At 34.8% G+C, this 24,134-nt stretch overlaps 1 protein-coding gene across 13 annotated transcripts in view; it reads right to left on the bottom strand.

The window, feature by feature from the left end:
* Positions 1 to 409: 409 nt before the first annotated feature.
* DNAJB4 (DnaJ heat shock protein family (Hsp40) member B4) overlaps positions 410 to 24,134 on the bottom strand; it is a 47,484-nt gene continuing 23,759 nt past the window's right edge. For 7 of the 13 annotated variants that reach the window (XM_072834181.1, XM_072834185.1, XM_072834179.1 and 4 more), the window contains 2 exons: positions 3,298 to 3,866; positions 410 to 1,716 (listed from right to left, as the gene is read on the bottom strand). In XM_072834181.1, the coding sequence (XP_072690282.1) occupies positions 1,483 to 1,716; positions 3,298 to 3,732 (669 nt within the window). In that variant the 5' untranslated portion in view covers positions 3,733 to 3,866 and the 3' untranslated portion in view covers positions 410 to 1,482. Of the gene's footprint in view, positions 1,717 to 3,297; positions 3,867 to 10,125; positions 15,244 to 24,134 lie in introns of those variants that run through there. The other 6 variants (XM_072834178.1, XM_072834176.1, XM_072834177.1 and 3 more) reach the window with 2 other exon arrangements.

The raw sequence follows: 24,134 nt of genomic DNA, 5'->3' as shown, positions 1-24,134 counted from the left end.
AGAGAGAGTGAGAGCGAGAGAGATCACAGAGAGAGAGGGAAAAGCAGACTCCTCGCCGAGCAGGAAGCCTGATGCCAGGCTCAATCCCAGGACCCTGGGATCATAACCTGAGCTGAAGGCAGATGCTTAACCAAGTGAGCCACCCAGGCACCCCATGACCTATGTTCTTTTAGAAGGGTAAGCTTTACAGCACGTCAATTACAATGCAGTAAGTGATAAAGTATGTAGTGATTGCAACTTATTCACTGAATTTCTAAAAGAACACTTGTACTCTGCTAAACAGTGATAGGATCCATGTATACCTTGTACATAGATTAATCTTCCTGAAAGCTACTTTTGAACCAAAAACTTTGTTTCAAGACATTACTCTTACTATGGTTAAAAAAAAAAAAAAAAAAAGAAAACAAAATAATTTTTTAAATGTAAATATATTTAAAAAATTAAAACACCTAAGAAATGCAATCTATACATATGAAAAAGTAAAATATTTATATGCATAACAAGTAGTAGCGTCATTCATAAGCAGCAGTTAGTGTTTATTTTCCCCATATTTTGGTTTAACACCATAATGGTAGTTTATTCTTTATAGGGAAATTGCATAAGATACATATAGCATATGATGAGTAAGTTATAGAAGACTGTGTAATTGGAAAATTAATTCCAAGTAACAATATTTCCTCTAAAAACATATTTATTATTAAACAAATTATTTTAAACTAGTGGACAGTAAAAGTGCCTATAATTTATTAAGTCCAAGATATATAGTCAACTTGCATAAAATTACATATGGCATTTTAAAAACAGCCTATTTCTAAAATATCAGTAATTCAGGCAATTGGGATTTCCACAGGAGATAAATTTGCCATTAATGTCCTTTTTATGATGAAAAGGTCTGCCTTAAGAACATTACAACCGTGTTATCAAGAAATGCTACAGCATACTTTAAAAATCAAAATGGTAAAACATATGCATTAGGATATTTTTTTATGGGTCCCAGCCCTATAGCAGCATTTCAGATGGAGATTTAAATCTAGTTAGCCACATTTCCAAATGACTTGGGTTTTTATTTTCTAGAAATACAGATCACATGTGTAGGTTAGTTAAGAACTTAAATTTCCATTATAAATGAGAACTATTATGCTGACAATGTAAAGATAAGAGAAATAAAGTACTTGGATAGTCTAGTACTTTATTAGGAATATATCCTCTAACTCCACAAAAACAAATTTTACACATAAGCAAAATACTAAAACTTTCTGACTTGGGAGAAATGAAATAAAATACAGTGAATGTTTTTTCTTCATCTCTAACTGTAAAAATCCCTTTTGCCTATTTATTTGACCCGTCTCTATTCATGCAATTTAATGAATCCTCAAAATAATTTACACATCTTTATACAGAATTCACATCTACATCAGTAAACTGCCAGTCCTTTTATATTTTCAGTGCCTTATCAAAATATGGGTAACAAAGTTTTTCATTCTATGAGGCAGGAAGATGTTTCCTAAGTACTTCTTTGGATGATGAGGATATAGTATCTGGGAAGGACACATCAAATTCTATAAGTAGGTCACCACGCTGGTCAGGATTTTTTGGAAATGGCAGCCCATATCCAATAATTCTTCTCCTCATTCCAGGTTTCACAATATCATTTATTGACATAGGTATGGTTCTTCCATCCATTGTTGGCACATTAACTGAGCAGCCACACAATGCCTGAAATAGACCAAGTAAAATTAACAAACTTCAGAACTTCAAACAACAACCACAAAAAAACTGGGTGTGAACGATGAAACCACTAAGGTAAAATTTTGACCTCCAAAAAAATATCAATAACTATAAGACTTTTTCCCTATTAAAAAATTCCTTTAGGACATGCATGATCAAAATACAACAAAAGAAGGAAAAGAAAAGGAAAGAGAAGAAAGGATGTCTTCCATATTGCCTTGAAATGAAATGGAATATTTCAGGTTGCCATTATAACATTCAGGATGCAGGGATGGAGTTGGACAAGAAAAGAGGGAGAAATTTAGGAGTGAGAACAGAAAAAAGAGCAACTACCTACTTCTCTGGAAGAAATAATGTTAGGATAAGAAATACATTTATTAGGTTAGTCAACAAATGTTTACTGAGTGCCTATATATGCCATACCTCCCTGCTAGATGCTGAACTTAGGGACTGTGAACAGAGACACCTCAGGGAATGCACTAGGAACTCAGAAGCAAACCAGTAATAATAAAACATATAACATTAGCACAGAAGTGCAGAAGTCTTTTGTGAGACTAAAATTGTGAGATTTTAGTACCCGGCTTATTAACCCCCTTAGCTTCTGAGAGTATATAGAATGCTTCACCTAAACATTGGACCAGTAGCAGGTTTTGAGGCAGAGTGAGGAGCAACAGTGTTCCATAGATGAAAGCTCAGATGATGACATAAATGTATGTAAGATAATAATAGAGCAAACTTAGGGAAATGCATAAACATTGATGGGTAGAAATCAGATTTAAAATGACCTTTTAAGCTAAAAAGTCTGAAAAAAAAAAAAAAAAGTCTGGACCTTTATGGTAGATGCTGTGTGGAATCATTTAAGAATTTTAAGCAGTGAACTGACATGGCTATATCTACAAGATTATAATCCAATTTGAAAAATGGTGTCTAAAAATAGAACAAATAAGGACTCATATTAAAGCAGTACCCTTATAAATTATTTTAAATAAACTCTTTTCTTATAATAATTATTACTCCAAATAACAATTTGGAAAAAAATCGAATACACAGACTATAATTATAATGCATATCTCATAAATCATACCTATAAAAACTGGGTAGAGATAAGCCAGTGTTAGGCTTCATACTACATATCTGGTTAGCACTTAAAGTTGGCATTTAAATAGTTAGTATAGCTAACTAAACTTAGAAAACATTATCTTATCCATAAAAGAGGTATAATAGTAGTACTACCTCTGGAGGGTTCCTTTTTTTTTCTTAGATTTTATTTGAGAAAGAGAGAGAGCACAAGCAGGGGCAGCAGCAGAGGGAGAGGGAGAAGCAGACTCCCCGTTGAGTAGGAGCCCAACGTGGGGTTTGATCCCAGGACCCTGAGGATCATGACCTGAGCCAAAGGCAGATGTTTAAACGACTGAGCCACCCAGGTACCCCTCTAGAGGGTTCTTATGAGAATTTAAAAAATAATGTGTAGTAAATATTTAATAAATATTATCTATTAGTTAGATAAGCTCTCTAAGATCAGACACATAATTCTGTTTGGTTTCAGAATTCCAGGTCCTACTAACTTACCTCTCGTAAACTAATTTTAGCAGTGTAAATTATATTTGATCCATCTCTTTTAAATTTTGGGTGATCTTTATCTTTAATGATAAAAACAATGTCTGCTGGAATACTAGTTGGTGTTTCATCTCCTTCCCTTGGAAAAGTAATTTTGGTGCCTTCTTTCCACCCTTTTTTAATCTCGATGGTGAGAATTTTGTCCTCAGATCTGTAACTCCTTCCATCAGGATTCAATCTTTTCCGAGAAATCTTCATCCGTTTGGTACAACCATTATATATTTCTTCAAGTGATACTCTAAGTTCATGAATAACTGGAGGATCTTGTTTGATGCGGGATGGCCCCACAGAATTTCTGTCTCTTGGATATCCATTCATGCTGAATCCAAAGGCACTAAAAGGATCTCCATCTACTTCCATTTCATCAGAATCTCTACCACCACCCATCCGTCTTCCAAAGAAAATTTCAAAGGGGTTGGAACCTCCAAAAAATGCTGCAAATGTGGCATGAGGATCGCCATGAAAGGTGTACCGGAAGGTACCTCCTTGCCCATCAGTGCCTCCTGCTCCTCCTTTCAACCCTAAATGAACAGATAAACATGATTAGAAAAAAGCTTGCAACTCTTGAAAGTTAAACTTGCAAAAATTGTATTATTAATAAGCTTTGGCCAACTTAGGTTACAATCTATTAATATTGGCCAGACATGCTGTTATTACTAAATACAGAACAGCTACCTAACTTTTGACCATTCATTCCAACCTGAGTTAAATTTTTAGCTTTCAAGTTCTTCCTCCAAATCCCCACCTTTATGACAACTTATTCCTGAATTTTTGTTCCATAGATAAATAAGAAAATAAAAGCAGGAACCTCTTACCTCATAAGCTACTGGCTTGACAAACTGAAGCATATAAATGTGAGTTTTCAAAAGAAGTCAATTGAAATAGGTCTTTGGTAATCAGTGCAAAATGCATAAATCTTTAAGTGCCATTTTAACCAGTGAGCATTATCAATAATATAAAATACCATATTCATACTGACTAGCTTTATTTCAGGTCAGCTTTTACTGTTTAAGAATAAATTAAAAAAAAAAAGAATAAATTAAAATACATCTCTTTCTGTGGCAGGAAGGGGAAAAAGAAACAATAGGACCACCTATGAAAAATGTTTTTTTAGACTCTAAAATTATTATCCTTATTATATCTGACAAAATTGCTTATCTAGGCACACCACGTGATAGCATTAATTTCAACAGCATGTAGAAAGAAAACTAAAATCAAGTGCTGTAAACCTTATTGACACGTAAGTTCTTTGGACTGGTTATTTCTGTCTATTATGGACAACCGTTCTGCAAGGTGCACCTAAATATGTAGCTCACCAGCGACCACAAATGTTTGAAGCAGCATTTTCTGTTATATATCAAAGAAAGTTTCTATTAAAAAACAAAAACATTAGATAGTGATCTTTTAAGGGATCAATACTGACAAGGATTTGTATCATTACAATAGTAGCAAAGTTTCTGAATGAGTCTTACGGACATTCCTGACCAAGGAAATAAGCAGGAAGAGAATCTAAAAAATGTTAAAACTGTGATAAATCCATTAGACTAAACTAAGAGATTCTAATACTTTCAAACAGTAATTTGAGGGCAGGAAATACATTTTATTCATTTTTGCATTGCTCATGTATACAGGGCTGAAAATGATAGATGCTAGTGTTTATTGAATACAGAATGAACTAGTTCTTAAAGTCTATTTAAACTTTAAAAGGTATCTTGAGTGTCAGGATAGGCAAAAGCAAGCAATATAAAGTATAGTCATACACATACACACACATATGAGATTTAATAAAAAAAATTATACTCAGCATGCTTTCAGAGATTTAGTTTTGCATGTTTTATTCTATTTGGCTTCCTCCATTAAAAAGCACACATATATCCTATTTCAGCCAACAGTTTCAGCTGATGTTTACATATTTTTTTAAGATTTTATTTATTCTTGAGAGACACAGAGAGAGAAAGAGGCAGAGACACAGGCAGAGGGAGAAGCAGGCCCCATGCAGGCAGCTGGAATCGGGACCTGATCCCAGGTCTCCAGGATCACACCCTGGACTGAAGGCAGAGCTAAACCGCTGAGCCACCTGGACTGCCCTGGTGTTTACATTTTTAACTTCATCCATGAATAGAAATCTGGAGAGACCAAGAAAAGTCTAATAACCTGAACACTATCAAAATATGTATTGAATGATATATCCAAAGAGCAGTTAGGATAGGCCTTATAGAGACAGAATGATAAGTATAAGTTGAACAAGGACTTTTAACATGCAGCTCATACAAAACTTCTTTTTTATATGTAAACTTTAGTGGTACAGTCATAACTCCAAATGTTAAAAAAAAAACTAGTGATAGATTTTTATAAATGACAGGTTAAGGATATAACTCAAGGTCATGACCAATGTGACTAAACCAATGCTGAAATTACTTCAACCATTTCATCTCACATCCCACAAATATAATAGAATATAATAGTTTAATAGAGAGTTAATAATATAAATTGAGTAAGTTTGAGTTAATTATATAAATTAAGTAAGTTAGCTTGCCCAATCTAACTCTCTACAAGACAAGATCTAAATGTTTTAGACTCATAGTAAATCCATGAAAAGAAGGAATAACATTTTAAGTTATTACATTATGGGTTTGGCTTTTCCCTAAAACCTCTTCCTCCTCTGCCAAAAATCCTAACTCAATCAGGATTACAGAGTCCCTGAGAAGACTGACACAGTCTGAAGTGACATTTATCAAAGCTGACAAAAAGCCACCAATGAAGCTTTGAGGTCTTCCTTGACATTAAACAGTCAAGTACATAGCTTTGATAAAAGACAAAGCTACTCTAACGACTATGGAAATCCTACCAAAATTCACAACAATATAATATGAATTATTATGCAAGTATCGCTTGCATCGCCCAGCACTTGAATTATAATAGGCGTGTTATCAACTATACAGTCAATGCTCTATTACATACATTTTGACTGCTTATGGAAAACGTTATTATTCAACTGCATTCCCTCTGGTCTCCAAGATACTTTCTAGACACCATCATCACTTTGTGTGATCAAGGAATATGTTCAAGAATCAACATTTGCCTATGCTGTAGCAAGATTACTATTATTTAAAACCAACCAACCCACCAACCAATTTGCAATCCAAAAATAAATATGTGTTCAGTATACTATCTATAACCAGATTTCCACTAGTTGAAAGTTTGTCAAAAGAAGCAGCATTGGAGAAGAATTAGGATTTCAAAGAAAAAATTATAGGACTTTAATAACTCTCACTTTAGAAAGATCTGATATGTAAAAATCTAGATTTAGAGCAAGACTTACAGAATTACTAGCATAATGAGATCCTTTAAGCAGTTTTGACTCACAAAAATCCAACTTATTTTTAAAAATAAAAAGATCCAGTTGATTAAATACATAAACTAAAGAACTGAAGGAACAAGCTGGTATAAAGATTAATATACTAAACACAAGTTTGATCATATAAATACTACCTTTCAGTAGTTAAAGTTATTGAGTAAACTACAAACCAAAAAAGGCTTAAAGAAAAAGAAATCCTAGTTAGAGAACTAGGATACTGTAAGGATGTGTTACTGGAAGTCTTTTTTTTTCCTTTTAGTCTTTTACAGAAACTTCGGTTGACATCCACTGAGCAAATCAGAACTAAACCTAAAACTTTTTGGAGAAGACATGTTCAAAACCCAATTTTAAATTTCTGTAGTTGTGGTTTTTTTGTTTTCAAATGATTCAACTATGGAAAACATGTCTCTATTTAAAAAAATAGGTTTACTTATTATACACTATAAAATTAATCCATTGAAAATATATAATTCAGTGATTTTAGTAAAGTTGTAGAATTGTGCAGCCATCATCACAGTCCAGTTATAGATCATTTCTACTAACCCAACGGGTTCTCTAGTTTCTATCTACAGCTAACTCCTGCTCCCACTTCTAACAGTAGGTAACTCACTGATCTGCTTTCTTTCTCTATAAATGTGCCTTTTCCATGCATTTCATGTAAATGGAACCATAGAATATGTAGCCTTTGACATCTGACTTCTTTTATTTAGCATAGTTTTTGAGGTTCATCCATGTTGTAGAATGTTTCATTAAATCAATCTTTTTAATTGCTAGCAGTATTCATGTGTGTGTGTGTGTACACATACAAATACATATACACCACATTTTGTTTATCCATTCACTTAATGATAGTACTTTTTAATTGTTCCCAGTTTGGGGCCATTACAAATAATGCTGCTATGAACATTCACATACATGTCTTTTTGTGGACCCATGTTTTCATTTCTCTTTTATAGATTCCTATGAGTGGAACTGCTGGGTCATATGGTAAATTTAAAACATCTCTATTTTTATCCAAATATTTTAAAACCCAGCCTTTAAAATTGTGGCTATTAGAGATTTTCAAAACATGAATAAACTGGATCACTGGTTCTCTTAGTTTCTAAATATATAAATTCAGCATGTTCAATTCATACACTTCTCAGTTCATGGTTCCTGTTCCCACTGTCCCAGGCCTTGAAAGAGAGTGTAATAATGGGGGTGGGGGGGGTATGTATATAACATAAATTAACTAACAGCTCCACAGTCCTAAAATTCAGTGTTTTGTTACTACTGGAGAATCACATTAAGGCTACGGAGCCAGGCCTGCAGACACAAACTGACCAGTGAAAGGCAAGAGAAAAAAATGTTTTCCCACATTTAAACAGTATACCCAAAAGGGATTTTGTCAAAGAATAAATGAGTTATTCTGAATAAAGAGCAAGTAAATATAGTGCTTTTCTGTAAAGGAAGAATAATTTCTAAAAAGTAATCAAATAATTTTAACCTAGCTATCTTTTTAAGTAACTAATAACTAGACAATGATATTTCTAAATAAATTTCAATGCTTTAAAAAACTTACTCCCCTATTACCTCTATTGCTTATATCAATTATCTAAATGAAGAAAAGAAAAGATTCATGACACATAGATGATACTGCTTTCATTTTTAAAAAATTCATTAACTGATAATGATCAGTAAAACTGAAACTAGAGAAACAGCATTCCAGAAAAACACTATTGAGAGATAATGTCATGTATCCTTTGATGATGTGAATATTCTGAAGACAAATATCCTTAGAAAACACTAAATCCTATGGCTTAGTAATAAACAAACTGGAGGCTATCGGTGAGATGTGGTGTAAGCAGGGGTATCCGCTTTTTAATGGGAATGTATAGTGTTACTCTACGTTTATAGATTTCTTTACAAAATTACAAATAGCTTCTTTAGAAAGAGTATATTGTAGTATCTCCGAATCCTGCTTCGCTTTTGAGATGAACCAAATCACAGTATTTTGATTACTATGGGCCGTAAGGAATAAGCAGGATTCCACTGGCCACTATTTGCCTTTTTCATTTTTTCAATATTTACTTTGCAGGAACCTGACACTGCAGGTCCTAATCACACCAAAACCAAGAGCAGAAACTGCAATTTTTGGTAACTCGATCAAAAAGAAAAATGAAACAAAAAAGAAAAGAAAAGAAAAGAAAAAACAAAACCCTCTACACAATCACCCTACTTACAAAAATTTAATTTTTTAACTCAAAATAAGTAGTTACTACTTCACTGTATTTTAGGATATATTTCTAATTAGGAAAATTTTATGTGAAATGCAGTAAAGGAGGCAAAGAGATAAAGTTTTCATGACCACAATGATTTAAAAGAGAATATTTTGAGAGAAAAAAATAATAATGAAATAACTTAGCCCTGATTCAAAATGTTGAAAATCCCAGAATCATCTGTAGAGATTAAAGTGTTTTTGTTGTTGCTGTTAATTAGCAATTTAAAATAGTCTTATTTTATATCTACATTTACATGGAGGTGATGGGACAAAATGCAAAATTCAGAATGATAAAAGGATAATCTTAATAACCCCCATTTACTGTATTCAACTAGTTTCTATTTCCCAATGCAAGAAACAAAAAGTATGGCAGGGAGAGGAAAGGGAAGTTGTCATGCTTTCCTTTATACCTAGATAGTAAAATTTCAAAAGAAAGAAATAATGTTACCTAAAAGTAAATCAATAATTGTTCTAACTAGGTGGCCATTTTAGGTCAAAAATTGTATTTCTGAGATCTCATTTTCTTGGCACACAATTACTGTTTACAATTAAGCTAAAAACTTGTTCTGGTATTTTATGACATCAGGAAAATTCTTTCCTCTCCAGGCGGAATGCCAAAAACAACTAGAGCTAAATGCCTGGGCCTTCTGCTTCTCAGAGAGACGATTCTATCTTGTTCAATCTAAATTAAATTGCTATCAGAAAGGCAAAAAACTTCCTTTGTTTTTGTGAATAAAACATGAACTACTCAGAATTTGAACTGCCGATCTTAAAATTTTAAATGACAGAAGGACCTTTATTGGTTCTGGCAGAAAATTCATTAGAAAACAAAACAGGTTGCATAAGACTTTTGACACAATTCATTAATGGGTAGGGGAATTTAAGGTTTCTTTTCAAATATACAATGTTAACATTATAAATCTAATGGCAGATTACTACAAGATGTCAAAATAAAAAAAGGCAAACAGGTACATTTCATTCACAGCTGTGTCATAATATTCATTCAGATGATCAAAGGTGAAATCTTGTTTTCATCCATTATTTGTCTTTTTACTTTTGATGTCTGAGAATTTAACTTAACAATAACCAGAAGGCTGAAAAAGAAGGGGGGGAAGAGAGTGAGACAGCCGGAGAGACCAAAGGAGATACACAGAATACTTACCTTCCTCCCCAAACTGATCATATATTTCTCTCTTTTTAGGATCACTCAATACTTCATAAGCTTCTGCGACCTCTTTAAATTTTTCCTCTGCTTGAGGAGATTTGTTCTTGTCCGGATGAAATTTGAGGGCTTGTTTGCGGTAAGCCTTTTTAATATCTTCATCTGAAGCTCCTTTTTCAATTCCCAAAATGCAATAATAGTCTTTCCCCATTTCGAATGCCTTGAAATGAACTTAGATTTTCCTTTGTGAAAGAAAACAGCGTCCCCAGTCTTAGCAATACAACAATTCCAAGAAAAATAAACCAAGCTGGGTATTTTAAAAGTTAAAGCAAATCAGCAATTCAGCTTCGCTGTCCTAAAGCAGCAAGCAAACAGCGTCTCTGTATTTAATTCCTTCCCCAAAGGCTCACTTACAGATAAATATACACTACACGGGAGACGGCCTCCTTCTAGATCCTCCCATTTTCACTACGTGTCTCTGTACTTTCTAGAACAGCAAATGCTACAGGACGTCACTTCCCCAGCTGCCTCTAGTCAAAGTACTGAGCTAGGTTTTCTCCTCCTCCACGATTAACTATTCATTTTCCTTCTGGCTCTCCTATTTTTATTTCTTTTTAAAGAAGCTAAGTGGATTAAGAAAACAATATTTTAGCATAGAAGGTCATAACTACATATTTATTTACTCTATCGTAGGTGAAAAAAACAACAAAAATAATTATAGCCATTAAGCATCCTATGTTAAAATAAAGGTATTATACAACTAAAGGTACCCTTGAACTTAGTTTACGTATTTTAAGTTATCCAAATGTAAGATATACAATAGTAAAATATGGTTGTTTAAATTAAAATTTTCAGATAATTTGTGTCATTTTTTAGAATTCCTGGGGTCTATCAATCAGAAATGCCAGGAAGTCAATATGCCAATTTCACATTGTAAAAGGTTATATACATATTATAAACATCAAAAGCAGTAAGGGGCTTAAATGTTATTCTAGTTAGTGGTTTTAACTAGTTTTTTGTAGTATACAAGAGTTAATAGTTCTGGCAAACTAATTATTTGTGAAAGCTTCATATCTGATTTTAGTTACTTCAGCAAAAACAGAATGAGATCCCACTTTTCCCTCCCTCCCGGCCTCCGCCCAATTCCTAGGGTCACTATTTAAAGAATTTTTGTGCTGCAGGAAAGATAGAAGACAAGTATCAGGTTACAGACAGTAAATACTCATGTTTCTTATAAGACCTTGACTGGATCATCTTAAAATCTGGATAGGCTATTTATGGGGCAGTGATATGATAAATATTTTTTCCTTTTAAATACACATTTCCTAATTACAAATAGCAATACTCATAGCTGAAGATTTTGGAAAACACAGAAAGAAAAAAGAAGAAAAAAATATAAAATAAAAACCTATCATACCACTTTAGGAAATCCCTGCTAAATGTTAGTATATTTCCTTTTAGTCCTTTTTTTCTAATATTTATATTTATTTGTTGTAGTTTTGTATTTTTTTCTTAATAAAGTTTGTCATATCATTTACATACCCTTTTGATGTCTGTGTGTATTATATAATATATAACATATATTATATAATACACACACACAGGATATAGGATATATAGGATACTTATGAGAAATATTTTCAATATATATTACTCATCTTTTATCTGCTGTATTGTCATATTTTCAAAAATATTCCCATTACTAATATAATGGAAAGATGGACTAATAAGAAAATGTCAAAAGAATTGCACAGAGCCCTATAAATACCTTACATCTGTAAACTTAAAAACAGAACATGTAAAGGAAAAGTAAATGTACATATATGTTTAGAGTATGATGAAAAGGTAATGATCACATGTTAACCTTTAAAGATATGGAAACATCTACTCTATATCCCGAGCAGCTTTACATTCATGATTCAGCAATTCTTTCAGAATGTTCATCTTTGTACATTTGACAGCTAGGATTTCCTATTTTTCAAAACTCTCTCCTTTAAAAATACTTTGGTATCAGAAATGTATAGCATCTGTCTAGCCTATTTACCGGTTACAGATGTTTGTCAGTTGGCAATTCAAGCTAATTTTTTAGTCTCACAGATACTCAATGTCAAAAGGTTAACCATTCAAATCCAAAAAAAACTTAGGGAAAATTGATGATATCCAAAGTCATCATAAAACTCCTAGTTAAAAAAAAAAAAAAAGCAAGTTGAAAACCAGTGCAATGATCAGCATCTAGAGTATAGTAAAAATGTAATAAAAATCACTTTTTCTAGAATTAATTGCTCCTTTAAATATTTACTACCAAAGGAACACTGACATTACTATCTATGAAAAGTTTGAATTGTTCTGGTGGGTAATGCTGGGAGAAAAAAAAAAAGATTCTTATGTGATTCAATCATTTTCAGATAGCTAGAAATATTATCAGGACTTGACATATTAAAGGACTTTAGAACCCAAAGGCTAGGGCAGCCCTAGTGGCACAGCGGTTTAGCGCTGCCTTCAGCCTGGGGTGTGATCCTGGAGACCTGGGATCGAGTCCCACATCAGGCTCCCTGCATGGCGCCTGCTTCTCCCTCTGCCTGTGTCTCTGCCTCTCTCTCCCCCTATGTCTATCATGAATAAATAAATAAAATCTTTAAAAAAAAAAAATCTAGAACCCAAAGGCTAGATCTTTCACATTTCCAAGAAATGCATTATAGCTTAACAAATGGAAACAAATCTGACTTTCCACATATAGAGAAGGATGATAAAGGATTTTCATATTTCTTCAAGTATCATACACACAAAAAAGAATCACAGTGCTAAATTTGAAAAGCAAGAATTCACCTCAACTTTGAAATTTCAAGTTAATAAAGAAGCAATTATAATTTGAAGACTTTAAATAATTTTAAAAATCTAGCTAGTTTTTGATCAAATGAGTAAATAATTCTTTCAGACATTTGGAAACAATGCCAACAGACACATGAAAAAATGCAAATCAAAACTACAATGAGATACTACTTCACACCAGTCAGAATGGCTAATATCAAAAAGACAGGAAAAAACAAATGTTGGTGAGGATGTGGAGAAAAGGGAACCCTTGTGCACTATTGGTAGGAATGTATATTGGTGCAGCCACTGTAGAAAACAGTATGGAGCTTCCTCAAAAATTTAAAAATAGAAATGCCACACAACCCAGTAATTCCACTACTGGGTATTTATTCAAAGGAAACAAAACACGAATTCAAAAAGATATATGCACCCACAAGTTCATTACAGCATTATTTTACAATAGCCAAGATATGGAAGCAACCTAGGTGTCCATTCATAGATGAATGGATAAGGAAGATATTATATGTATGGAATGAATAAATCACAAAGATGAAAGTTAAACACAGAGAATACAGTTGATGGTATTATAATAGCATTGTATAGTAACAGATAATAGCTACACTTGTGGTGAACATAACTATAGAGTTGCTGAATCATCATGTTGTAGACCTGAAACTAATGCAACATTGTATGTCAACTATACTTCAATAAAGAAAATAAATGTAGCAGTATCAGGAGGAGGTTGGGGGCGATCAAGGCCAACTCATACCCAGAGCCCAGTGAACCTGACAACCCCTCCACTGCCCTTCTATGTCAAGTGAACAGAAAAGCAACATGCAGCCCAGGAAACAAGGTAGGCCCAGGAAAAAAGGACAGTACATTCAGGCTACCAAAGGAAAACATTCTTTTTTTTTTTTTTTTTTTTTTTTTTTTTAAGAGCTAAAATTCATTGGGCACCTAGACGGCTCAGTTGGCTATGTATCCAACTTTTTTTTTTTTTTTAAGATTTTATTTATTTATTCATGAGACATACACAGAGAGGGGCAGAGACATAGGCAGAGGGAGAAGCAGGCTTCCTGTGGGGAGCCTGATGCAGGACTCAATCCCAGGACTGTGGATCACGACCTGAGTCGAACACAGACTTTCAACCATGGAGCCACCCAGGCACCCCAAGTGTCCAACTCTTAATCTCAGCTCAGATCTTGATCTCAGGGTTGGGAGTTCAGGCCCTAAGTTGGTCTCCATGATGAGTGTGGAGCCTACTTAAAAATTAAAAAATAAAAATAAAATAAAATCCACTACATTTTTATTTTAAAAGGATGAGAGACACTCAAATAAGCAGAAAAGTTATACCTGAAATGTGTAGATCTATATATATTACTCTCCTAGGATTATCTCTCAGAGCCTTTGAAAGGAGCATGGCTCTACCCATATCTTGGTTTAGCTGCCAGAAGTGTGAGAATCAATTTCTGTTGTTTTAAGATGTCTCCTTTGTGACAATTTGTTTTAGCAGCCCTAGGAAACTAATACAGTGAGATATACAGATACACAAAAAAAGTATATGTGATGTAAACTGATAGTTCAAAATGGGTAATAATGAAATAAATACCCATTTATCCATTAAAAATAAATAAATAATAAAATAAACAATATAAATATAAAAAATAATAAAAATAATTTTAAAACTATTTGGGAACATGTTTTCCTTTTTTAAGTAGGCTCCAGTGTAGAGCCAACACCAGGCTTGAACTCATGACCCCGTGCTCAATACCTGAGCTGAGATCAAGAGTCAGACACTTAACCAACGGAGTCATCCAGGAGACCCTGGGAAAAATTATTCAAAATGATTTTAAAATCTCTGTAAATACCATACCTGGAAATATGTCCCTAGAAATAATGCAAAGAAAAAAACTATCAAATATACCATTATACTCCTTGCAATTCGATGCAATAGGGTAGTGGATAGATATAATTACTAAACTACATAGTACTTTAGAGAAATTTTACTCTTACATTTTCTTTTTCAAACTGAGCTGTCTCCTCTACCACTTAGGGGTTAAAAATCCATTACACAATCACTTTACACTAAATTTTTTTCATCTAAGAGTGTAGTGTTATTTTTTTTTAAAGGCTGGTTTTTTTTTTTAAATTTATTTATTCATAGAGACACAGCTAGAGAGAGAGGCAGAGACACAGGCAGAGGGAGAAGCAGGCTCCATGCAGGGGGCCCGATGTAGGATTCGATTCCGGGTCTCCAGGATCACGCCCTGGGCTGCAGGCGGTGCTAAACCGCTGCACCACGGGGGCTGCCCGTGTTATTTTTTTTTTTTTAATGTGGGTGTCTGATAATTTCATCCCTATAAATAATTATAATGACAAAAATAGAGTATGTAAATGGAAAAAAGTAGCGACAGTTTTTAGGGAAAATGGAGTTGAGATATAAACAAGTCTCATTTAATATTTTTAAAAGTAAAAAAAACAAAAACAAAACAAAACAAAAAAAAACAAAGCCAAGAAGACTACATAATAGTCTATTTGAAATACCGTTTAAAAATCACATAAGTCCTGCTTATATGATTTTATAGGTATAGGTATTTTTTATATATATGGCTGGCTCAGTTGGCACATGTGACTCTTGATCTTGGGGTCATGAGTTTAAGCCCCACATTGAGTGTAGAGCTTACTTTAAAAATAAATAAATAAATAAATAAATAAATAAATAAATAAATAAATAAAAGAAAGAAATAAAAGAAAAGAAAGAGAAATAAAAGAAAGAATTACAAATAGGTTTTTCATCTTAATATTTACAATTTACAAGGTCAAGTTCTCATGCTGGGGTAGGGGTGACTCATCTGTAAATGAAGGTAAGAGATTTTAATTTTTCAACTAAATCAGAAAACTTAAGGACGTTTACTATTTTGCTTATCAAAGTTTTTTTTACTTAATAGAGTTTAACAGTTTTTGTGCCCAATAATATATTTGGAGGAAGTGTGTCACTATCTTATGGAGACATGGGCCAGAATTAAGTAAAAATTCTTTTTTTTTTTTTAATTTATTTATGATAGAGAGAGAGAGAGAGAGAGAGAGGCAGACACACAGGCAGAGGGAGAAGCAGGCTCCATGCACCGGGAGCCCGATGTGGGATTCGATCGGGAGTCTCGGATCACGCCCTGGGCCAAAGGCAGGCGCTAAAACGCTGCGCCACCCAGGGATCCCTAGAATTAAGTAAAAATCCTAATGACATATTTTTTCCAATAACTTTAACAAAGCTTCCTTATTTGCAGTATCATGCTTCCACGGTAAGTGTAGATAAGTTATTTTTACAGAAGTATGAGTCCTTTTCAATTGTATAATCACAATTTAAAATATTAAATATGTTTAGAGAATAAGAGCTAAAAATAAGTACTTTATCATACACAAAAAAAATCTTAAAAGTATGTAACTAGTCATTCAACTGATGCCATCCATCTTCACTTTCTACTTTGGCTTTATTAACAGACAATTTCAAAAGGTTTTTTTTCTCCAATTCACAAATCATTTCTCAGTTTATAATACATTAGCACAAAGAAAGACACAGTATGCCTTCCAGAGTCTCAAAAGAAATCACCATTAAAATTCAGATCATCACTTAAATACTTAAAAACAAATGACTTCTAATATTTTACCAATGCTCCTGTTGGAAGCTTTATCTGTCAATATTTAATTCTTTTTTTTAACTTAATTCTTAAATAGGTACATTTAGTTCAGAAATTTCTCAAGTGATTAATTTTAGTAAGTTGTGACTTCTATTCCCCAATACTTCTTATCCAAGAATAAATAAACTGAGGCTCTTTTACATCTTGTTCTCACAGTGCTTCAGATAGCTGAATAATGGTTATAAAATTTGCTAAGGTGGCACCAGGGAATACTGATAGCAGAGTCGTTAAAAAACACAGGTTTTAGAGCCAGACAGCCTGGGTTAGAGTCCTGACAACATCACTTAATAGCTGTGTGGCCTTGAACTTAACTTTTCTGAGCCTCAGTTTCCTCATATGTCAAATGAGATTAGTGTTAATATATACTTCATAGGGCTGTTGTGAGGATTAAATGAGATACACTTAAATGAGACTGGCACACAGTGAGGGCTATGGAAGTGTTAGCTACTATTGTGATGATGATAATCTCATCATACAAACTAGAATAACTTTTTTCTAGAAAAAAATTTACTTATAAGCATATACGTCCATACACAACAGCGGTCCAACTAAGAATAAATGGCTTTTTCCAATTACTCCAGTTAATATTTGCTACTTACTCATCTTGACTCTGTTAACATTTAAAACCATTAAACTTTCATATAGATAGGATTCATTGCATTTCAAATGCAAATCTCAAATACATGGACTATTTCAAACAAAGTAATCAAGACTGTGATATTGGTTAAAAAACAGTCAAATAGACCAATCGAACAGAATAGAGAACTCAGAAATAGAGACATGTATAAATACAGTCAACTTATCTTTGACAAAAGAGCAAAGGCAATATATTGAAGAAAAAGTAGTCTTTTCAACAAATAGTGCTGGAACAACGGGATATCTACTTGCAAAGAAATGAATCTAGACACAGACCTTAAACCTTTCACAAGAATTAACTCAAAATGGGGATGCCTGGGTGACTCAGGGGTTTGGTGCCTGCCTTTTCCCCCCCGGGGTGTGATCCTGGAGACCCAGGATTCAGTCCCACGTGGGGCACCCTGCATGGAGCCTGCTTCTCTCTCTGCCTCTATGTCTCTCATGAATAAATAAAATCTTTAAGAAAAAAAAAAAGAATTAACTCAAAATGGATCACAGACCTAAGTATAAAATGCAAAACTATAAAAATCTTAGTTCCCATGACCTTGGGTTTGGCAATGATTTTTAAATATACTACCAAAGGAACAGTTCAGGAAAGAGAGAATTGATAAGCTGGGCTGCACTAAAATCACAATTTTCTGCTGAGAAAGGCTTTGTCAAGAGAACGAGAAAACAAGCCACAGATTGGGAGAAAATATTTCAAAAGACATCTGAATTTGCAACAATGTGGATGGAACTAGAGTGTATTATGCTAAGCAAAATAAGTCAATCAGAAAAGACAAATACCATATGATTTCACTTTTCTGAATTTAAGAAACAAAACAGATGAACAAAGGGGAAGGGAAGGAAAAATGAAATAAGATAAAAACAGAGGGAAAAAAAAAAACAGAGAGGGAGGCAAACCATAAGAGACTCTTAAGTCTAGAGAACAAACTGAGGGTTGCTGGAGGAAAGGTGGGTAGAGGGGATGGGCTACATGGGTGACAGGCATTTAAGGAGATCCACTTGCTGGGATGAGCACTGAGTTTTATATATAAGTGTGATGAATCACCAAATCCTACTCCTGAAACCAATACTACACTATATGTTAACTAACCTGTTTAGAGTTTAAGTAAAATCTTGAGAGAGAAAAAAGGAAGACATATCTGATAAAGGACTATTATCCAAAATACATAAAGAACTCTTAAAACTCAACAATAAGAAAACAAACAATCCAATTTAAAAATGGGCCAAACACCTTAACAGAAACCTCACCAAAAAAGATACAGATGGCACATGAAAAGATGCTCCATATCAAATGTCGTCAGTGAAATGCAAATAAAGACAAAGATACCACAACATAGCTATTAGAATGGCCAAAATCCAGAACACTGGCAACACCAAATGCTAGCAAAGCTGTAGAGCAATAGGAATTCTCACTCACTGTTGATGGGAATGCAAAATGGTACACTTTGGAAGATAATTTGGTGGTTTCTTAGAAAAACTACACTTATCATAGATCCTAAACACAATCATGTTTCTTGGTATTTACTCAAAGGAATTAAAAACCTAGGTCTACACAAAAACTTGCACATGGATGTTTATAGCAGCCTCATTCATAATTGCCCAAACTTGGAAGCTTGGGAGTAACCAAGATGTCTTCTAGTAGGTGAATGAATGTGATAAACTATGGTCTTTCAGACAATAAAGTATTATTCAGTACGAAAAAGAAATGAGTTAGCAAGCCAGGAAAAGACACTGGAGGGACTGTAAATGCATATTACTAAGTGAAAGAAACTAGTCTGAAAAGGCCATATACTGTATGACATTCTGGAAAAGGTAAAACTATGGAGACAGTAAAAAAAAAAAAAAAGTAGGGGTTGTCAGGGGTTACTGGGAAGGGATGGGTAAATAGGTAGAGTACAGAGGATTTTTAGGGGAGTGAAACTAATCTGTATGATACTGAAATTGTGGGTACATGTCATCATACATTTGTCCAAAATAATAAAATGTACAACACCAAAAGTGTACCATAATGTAAATTACAGACTCTGGGTGATAATGATGTATCAATATAAGTTCATTAGTTGTAAATAAATGTTCCATCTAGTGGAAGATATTGATAATGGGGTGGGGTGGATGTTTATGGGAAAACTCTACGTTCTACTCAATTTTTGCTACTTAAAGCTGCTCTAAAAAAATACATCTACTTAAAAATTTAAAAGTAAAAGGGAAAAATGTATTCTCAAAATTTTGTTTTGTTGTTTTTTGAGTAACTTTACACCCAACGAGGAGCTTGAACTTACGACCTGGAGTCGCATCAGGAGTCACATGGTCTACTGACTGAGCCTGTCAGCTGCTCCTTAATATATGTATCTTTGATTTTAGAGTCAGACCTTTCCAGCCTTAGTTCCTGTTGCTGCAGTTTCTGTTGTAAGTTTGGAACTCAAGAGGCTAAATTTTCATTCCTGTGGAAAGATCTCAGACTTTGAATGTAAGTTACAATACCTAAAAATGTCATCATTTCAAATACAAATTTATTATTAGGTAAATAAAATAGAAAAATATTGAAGAGATTCTTTTCTTACTCGATATCTAGGTTATAAGAGAATAAGTAAACTTAAGGCAAGTGTCTTTAGACATTAAACCCTATTTAAATTGCTCTAGAAATCTTTTTTCTTAACTATAAGGTGTCCTTCAGGTAATTGCAGTTAATTTGGACTCATATTTAGAATAGGCAGTTGTATAGTATTTGGTGAGTACTATAAAACTTGTTTTTTTTTTAAGGTTTTATTTATTTATTCATGAGAGACACACAGGGAGAGGCACAGGCAGAGGGAGAAGCAGGCTCCTCACAGGGAGCCGGATGGGACTTGATCCTGGATCCTGGGATCACGCCCTGAGCTGAGGGCAGATGCTCAACCGCTGAGCCACCCAGGCGTCCCTAAAACTTGTTTTAAAGGATGGATGTTATCATAGTGAACATTCCCCATGAATGAAGTGTCTCATTCAGCAAATACTTACTGAGTGCTTACTATGTGCTATAAACTAGATAGATAGCATTCTTACTTTCATTCAACTCATATTCCAGTGGGCGAAGATAATCAAGATCAAGTTAATAGGGCAGACTGGGTGGCTCAGCGGTTTAGTGCCTGCTTTCGGCCCAGGGCATGATCCTGGAGACCTGGAATTGGGTCCCATATCAGGCTCCCTGCATGGAGCCTGCTTCTCCCTCTGCCTGTGTCTCTGCCTCTCTCCCTCTCTGTCTCTCATGAATAAATAAATAAAATCTTTAAAAATTTTTAGAAATGTTTCTAAGAAAATTATTATTTTTTAAAATTTATTTATTTATGATAGACATAGAGAGAGAGAGGCAAAGACACAGGAGGAGGGAGAAGCAGGCTCCATGCCGGGAGCCCAACATGGGACTCGATCCCGGGTCTCCAGGATCGTGCCCTGGGCCAAAGGCAGGCGCCAAACCACTGAGCCATCCAGGGATCCCACTCTAAGAAAATTTTTAAATGTTTCTAAGACAGGGATTTGATGGAGAGGAGTTACTTTAGCCAGGATGGTCAGGGAAGACCTGGATGTTCAGCTTTGCTTTAAGAATTATACTAAAATTTTGGGGACACCTGGGTGGCTCAGTGGTTGAGTATCTGCCTTGGGCCCAGGGGGTGATCCCGGAGTCCTGGGATTGAGTCCTGCATTGGGCTCCCTTCATGGAGTCCACTTCTCTCTCTGCCTATGTCTCTGCCTCTCTGTCTCTCATTAATAAATAAAATAAAATAAAAAAGAATTATACTAAAAATTTGGCACTAAGGTAGAGGAAAAGGAGTAAGTCTAGGTATCAGTTTTAAAAAGGTATCATGCGGGGATCCCTGGGTGGCTCAGCAGTTTAGCGCCTGCCTTTGGCCAAGGGCGCGATCCTGGAGTCCCAGGATCGAGTCCCGCGTCCGGCTCCCTGCATGGAGCCTGCTTCTCCCTCATCCTGTGTCTCTGCCTCTCTCTTTCTCTCTATGTCTATCATAAATAAATAAATCTTAAAAAAAAAAAAAAGGTACCACGCTTTCAGAAAAGCAAATGGACTGGTAAAGAACTCTTAATGACCTCTTTTATTCTATTATCAAGAAATGTATTCAGCTCTCTTGACCTTTTGCATTTATTCCCTTTCTCATGTACAATCTGTACATATCCCTTTTCAAGCCTGCAGCTAACAATCCAGTTAAATAGTTTGATACAAATAGAGTAAAAAATTAATAGCTTTAAGTAAGGGTGTTATGCAACTGTTACAGGATTTAAAGAACCATTCAGCCACGGAGAAAAGATGGTGAAACTCAGAATAAGAGGAGTTGGTTCTAACATTCTTAGCTTTGCAATTTAGTAATCTCTATGAAGTTCTGGAAAAAGGACTATTTATCTGAGGCTCGGTTCCCTGATTCTATAAAACATCATCTATATCTATAAAGAATGAGAAAATATGCGAAAGCGTTTACAAAAAGAAAATATATAAAAACATTAATTATATGCTCATCTTGAGCTGGAGTAGTGGGTATAGGAAAGTTTTATAAGGGATCCCTGTGTGGCGCAGCGGTTAGCGCCTGCCTTTGGCCCAGGGCGCGATCCTGGAGACCTGGGATCGAATCCCACGTCGGGCTCCCAGTGCATGGAGCCTGCTTCTCCCTCTGCCTATGTCTCTGCCTTTCTCTCTCTGTGTGTGACTATCATAAATTAAAAAAAAAAAAAAAAAAAGGAAAGTTTTATAAAAGAAAAATATGAGCAGGGTCTTGAAGGATTGATAGAATTTAGAAAGAGAGAGGAGCATGGGGAGGGTTTTCAATCTGGATCAAGACAGAGCCCAGAGGAAAAGAACATAAAATGTATGTGAGATATAAAACAAAAAACAAAACAAAACAAAACAAAACGGGTCAGATTAAAGCATAGGATCTAGGAAGGCTCATATTAGGGAGCTGACAAAAAAACTTACAGTCAGATTGTTAAGTTTTGAATGCCATTTTTTTTAAAGACTTTATTAATTCATTCATAGAGACAGAGAGAGAGAGAGAGAGGCAGAGACACAGGCAGAGGGAGAAGCAGGCTCCATGCAGGAAGCCCAATGTGGGACTCGATCCCAGGTTTCCAGGATCACGCCCTGGGCTGAGGGTGGCGCTAAACCGCTGAGCCACCAGGGCTGCCCCTGAATGTCATTTTTTAACTTGATTACTTCTCTTTCATGTTCTTTAAAAAGGGCTAATTCATTAGGTCTTTGAAACAATCTTAATTTTTAAAGTAAACTCTGTCCAATGTGGGGATCAAACTCACAACCCCAAAATCAAGTCACATGCTCTACCAACTAGATTGTCCAGGTGCCCCCCAAACAAACTTTCTTTTAAAATGTATTTGATATTCCTTAAGTGTCAGTTTACTTTGAAGCTAGTGAAATTATTTTCTTGTTTCTAAGGACAGTGTTCTTGACAAAGTTTCATTGGTATTTGTAAGCTTCAAGAGCAACAGTAGAAGATATCAAACTACAATAAAAAGAACAAGAGTTTTTATCAGTCATCATTCTCCTTGGACTATTGTCTGTACCACTGGAATTTCCCAGCACTTTATCACTATAGTTATATTGGTAACTCCCCAAGTTTCAATACTGCATCAGTGCTTGATCTTATAAGACATTCCCTGCAGAAAGCACTGTAATAGAATATACACATATAATTTTATTGATTTAATAGTCTTTACAAAAGAAAAGGTTTACAACAAAATTTAAAAGTACAGGAGCACCTAGCTGGCTCAGTCTGTGGAGTGTGCAACTCTTGACCTTGGGTTTTTTTTTTTTAAGATTTTATTTATTTATTAATGAGAGACAGAGAGAGAGAGAGAGAAAGAGAGAGAGAGAGACTGAGAGGCAGAGACACAGGCAGAGGGAGAAGCAGGCTCCATGCAGGGAGCCCGATTTAAGACTTGATCCCGGGACTCCAGGATCATGCCCTGGGCTGAAGGCAGGTACTAAACCGCTGAGCCACCCAGGGATCCCTTAACCTTGGGGTTTTGTGTTCAAAACCCAAGTTGGGTTTAGAGATTACTTAATAAGTAAAAACTTAAAAAATAAATTCTTTTTTGGGGAGTGTAGAACTGATTTTATTCTGTGATGATATTAAAATGCATCTTGGAGCGCCTAGCTGGCTCAGTTGGTAAGCATGTGATTCTTGATCTCAGGGTCAGGAGTTCAAACCCATGTTGTACGCGCATGGGGCCAACTCAAGAAAAAAAACAAGAGAGAGAAAGAGAGAAAAAGAAAAAAAATATTTCCTTCCCACAAGGTTTTCCTTGTTAAAAAAAAAAAAAAAGCATCCTAATAAAATAGCCCAGTAACAACTTGCCCTTCTTTCTACCCTCTTTTATAAGAAGTCATTGAAAAGCTTACTAGAGGACTGGTGAACATATAATGAGCTAATCTCATACTTTCCTAACATTTTGGAATTAGTTAAAATAAAATGTTTTCTACATTACTTTTTGTTTATTTTTTAGGATTTTATTCATTCATAAGAAACACACAGAGAGAGAGGCAGAGACATAGGCAGAGGGAGGAGCAGGCTCCAGGCAGGGAGCCTGATGTGGGACTTGATTCCGTATCCTAGATCATACCCCTAGCCAAAGGCAGATGCTCAACCACTGAGCCACCCAGGAGTCCCTCTACATTACTTTATAATACTGAATAAGAGAGGCAAAAAAATCTATAGAATACTAGGTTATTTTTTTTTTCCTTTTTTGAAGATTTTACTTATTCATTTGAGACAGAGAGATACCAAGAGATAGAACGTGAGCAAGGGGAGGAGCAGGAGAGGGAGAAGCTGACTCCCAACCAGCAGGGAGCCTGATATGGCTCCA

The sequence above is a fragment of the Canis lupus genome, chromosome 8, assembly GCF_048164855.1.
Source record: "Canis lupus baileyi chromosome 8, mCanLup2.hap1, whole genome shotgun sequence".
NCBI lineage: Eukaryota > Metazoa > Chordata > Mammalia > Carnivora > Canidae > Canis > Canis lupus.
This window is presented reverse-complemented; position numbering and strand designations above follow the sequence as displayed.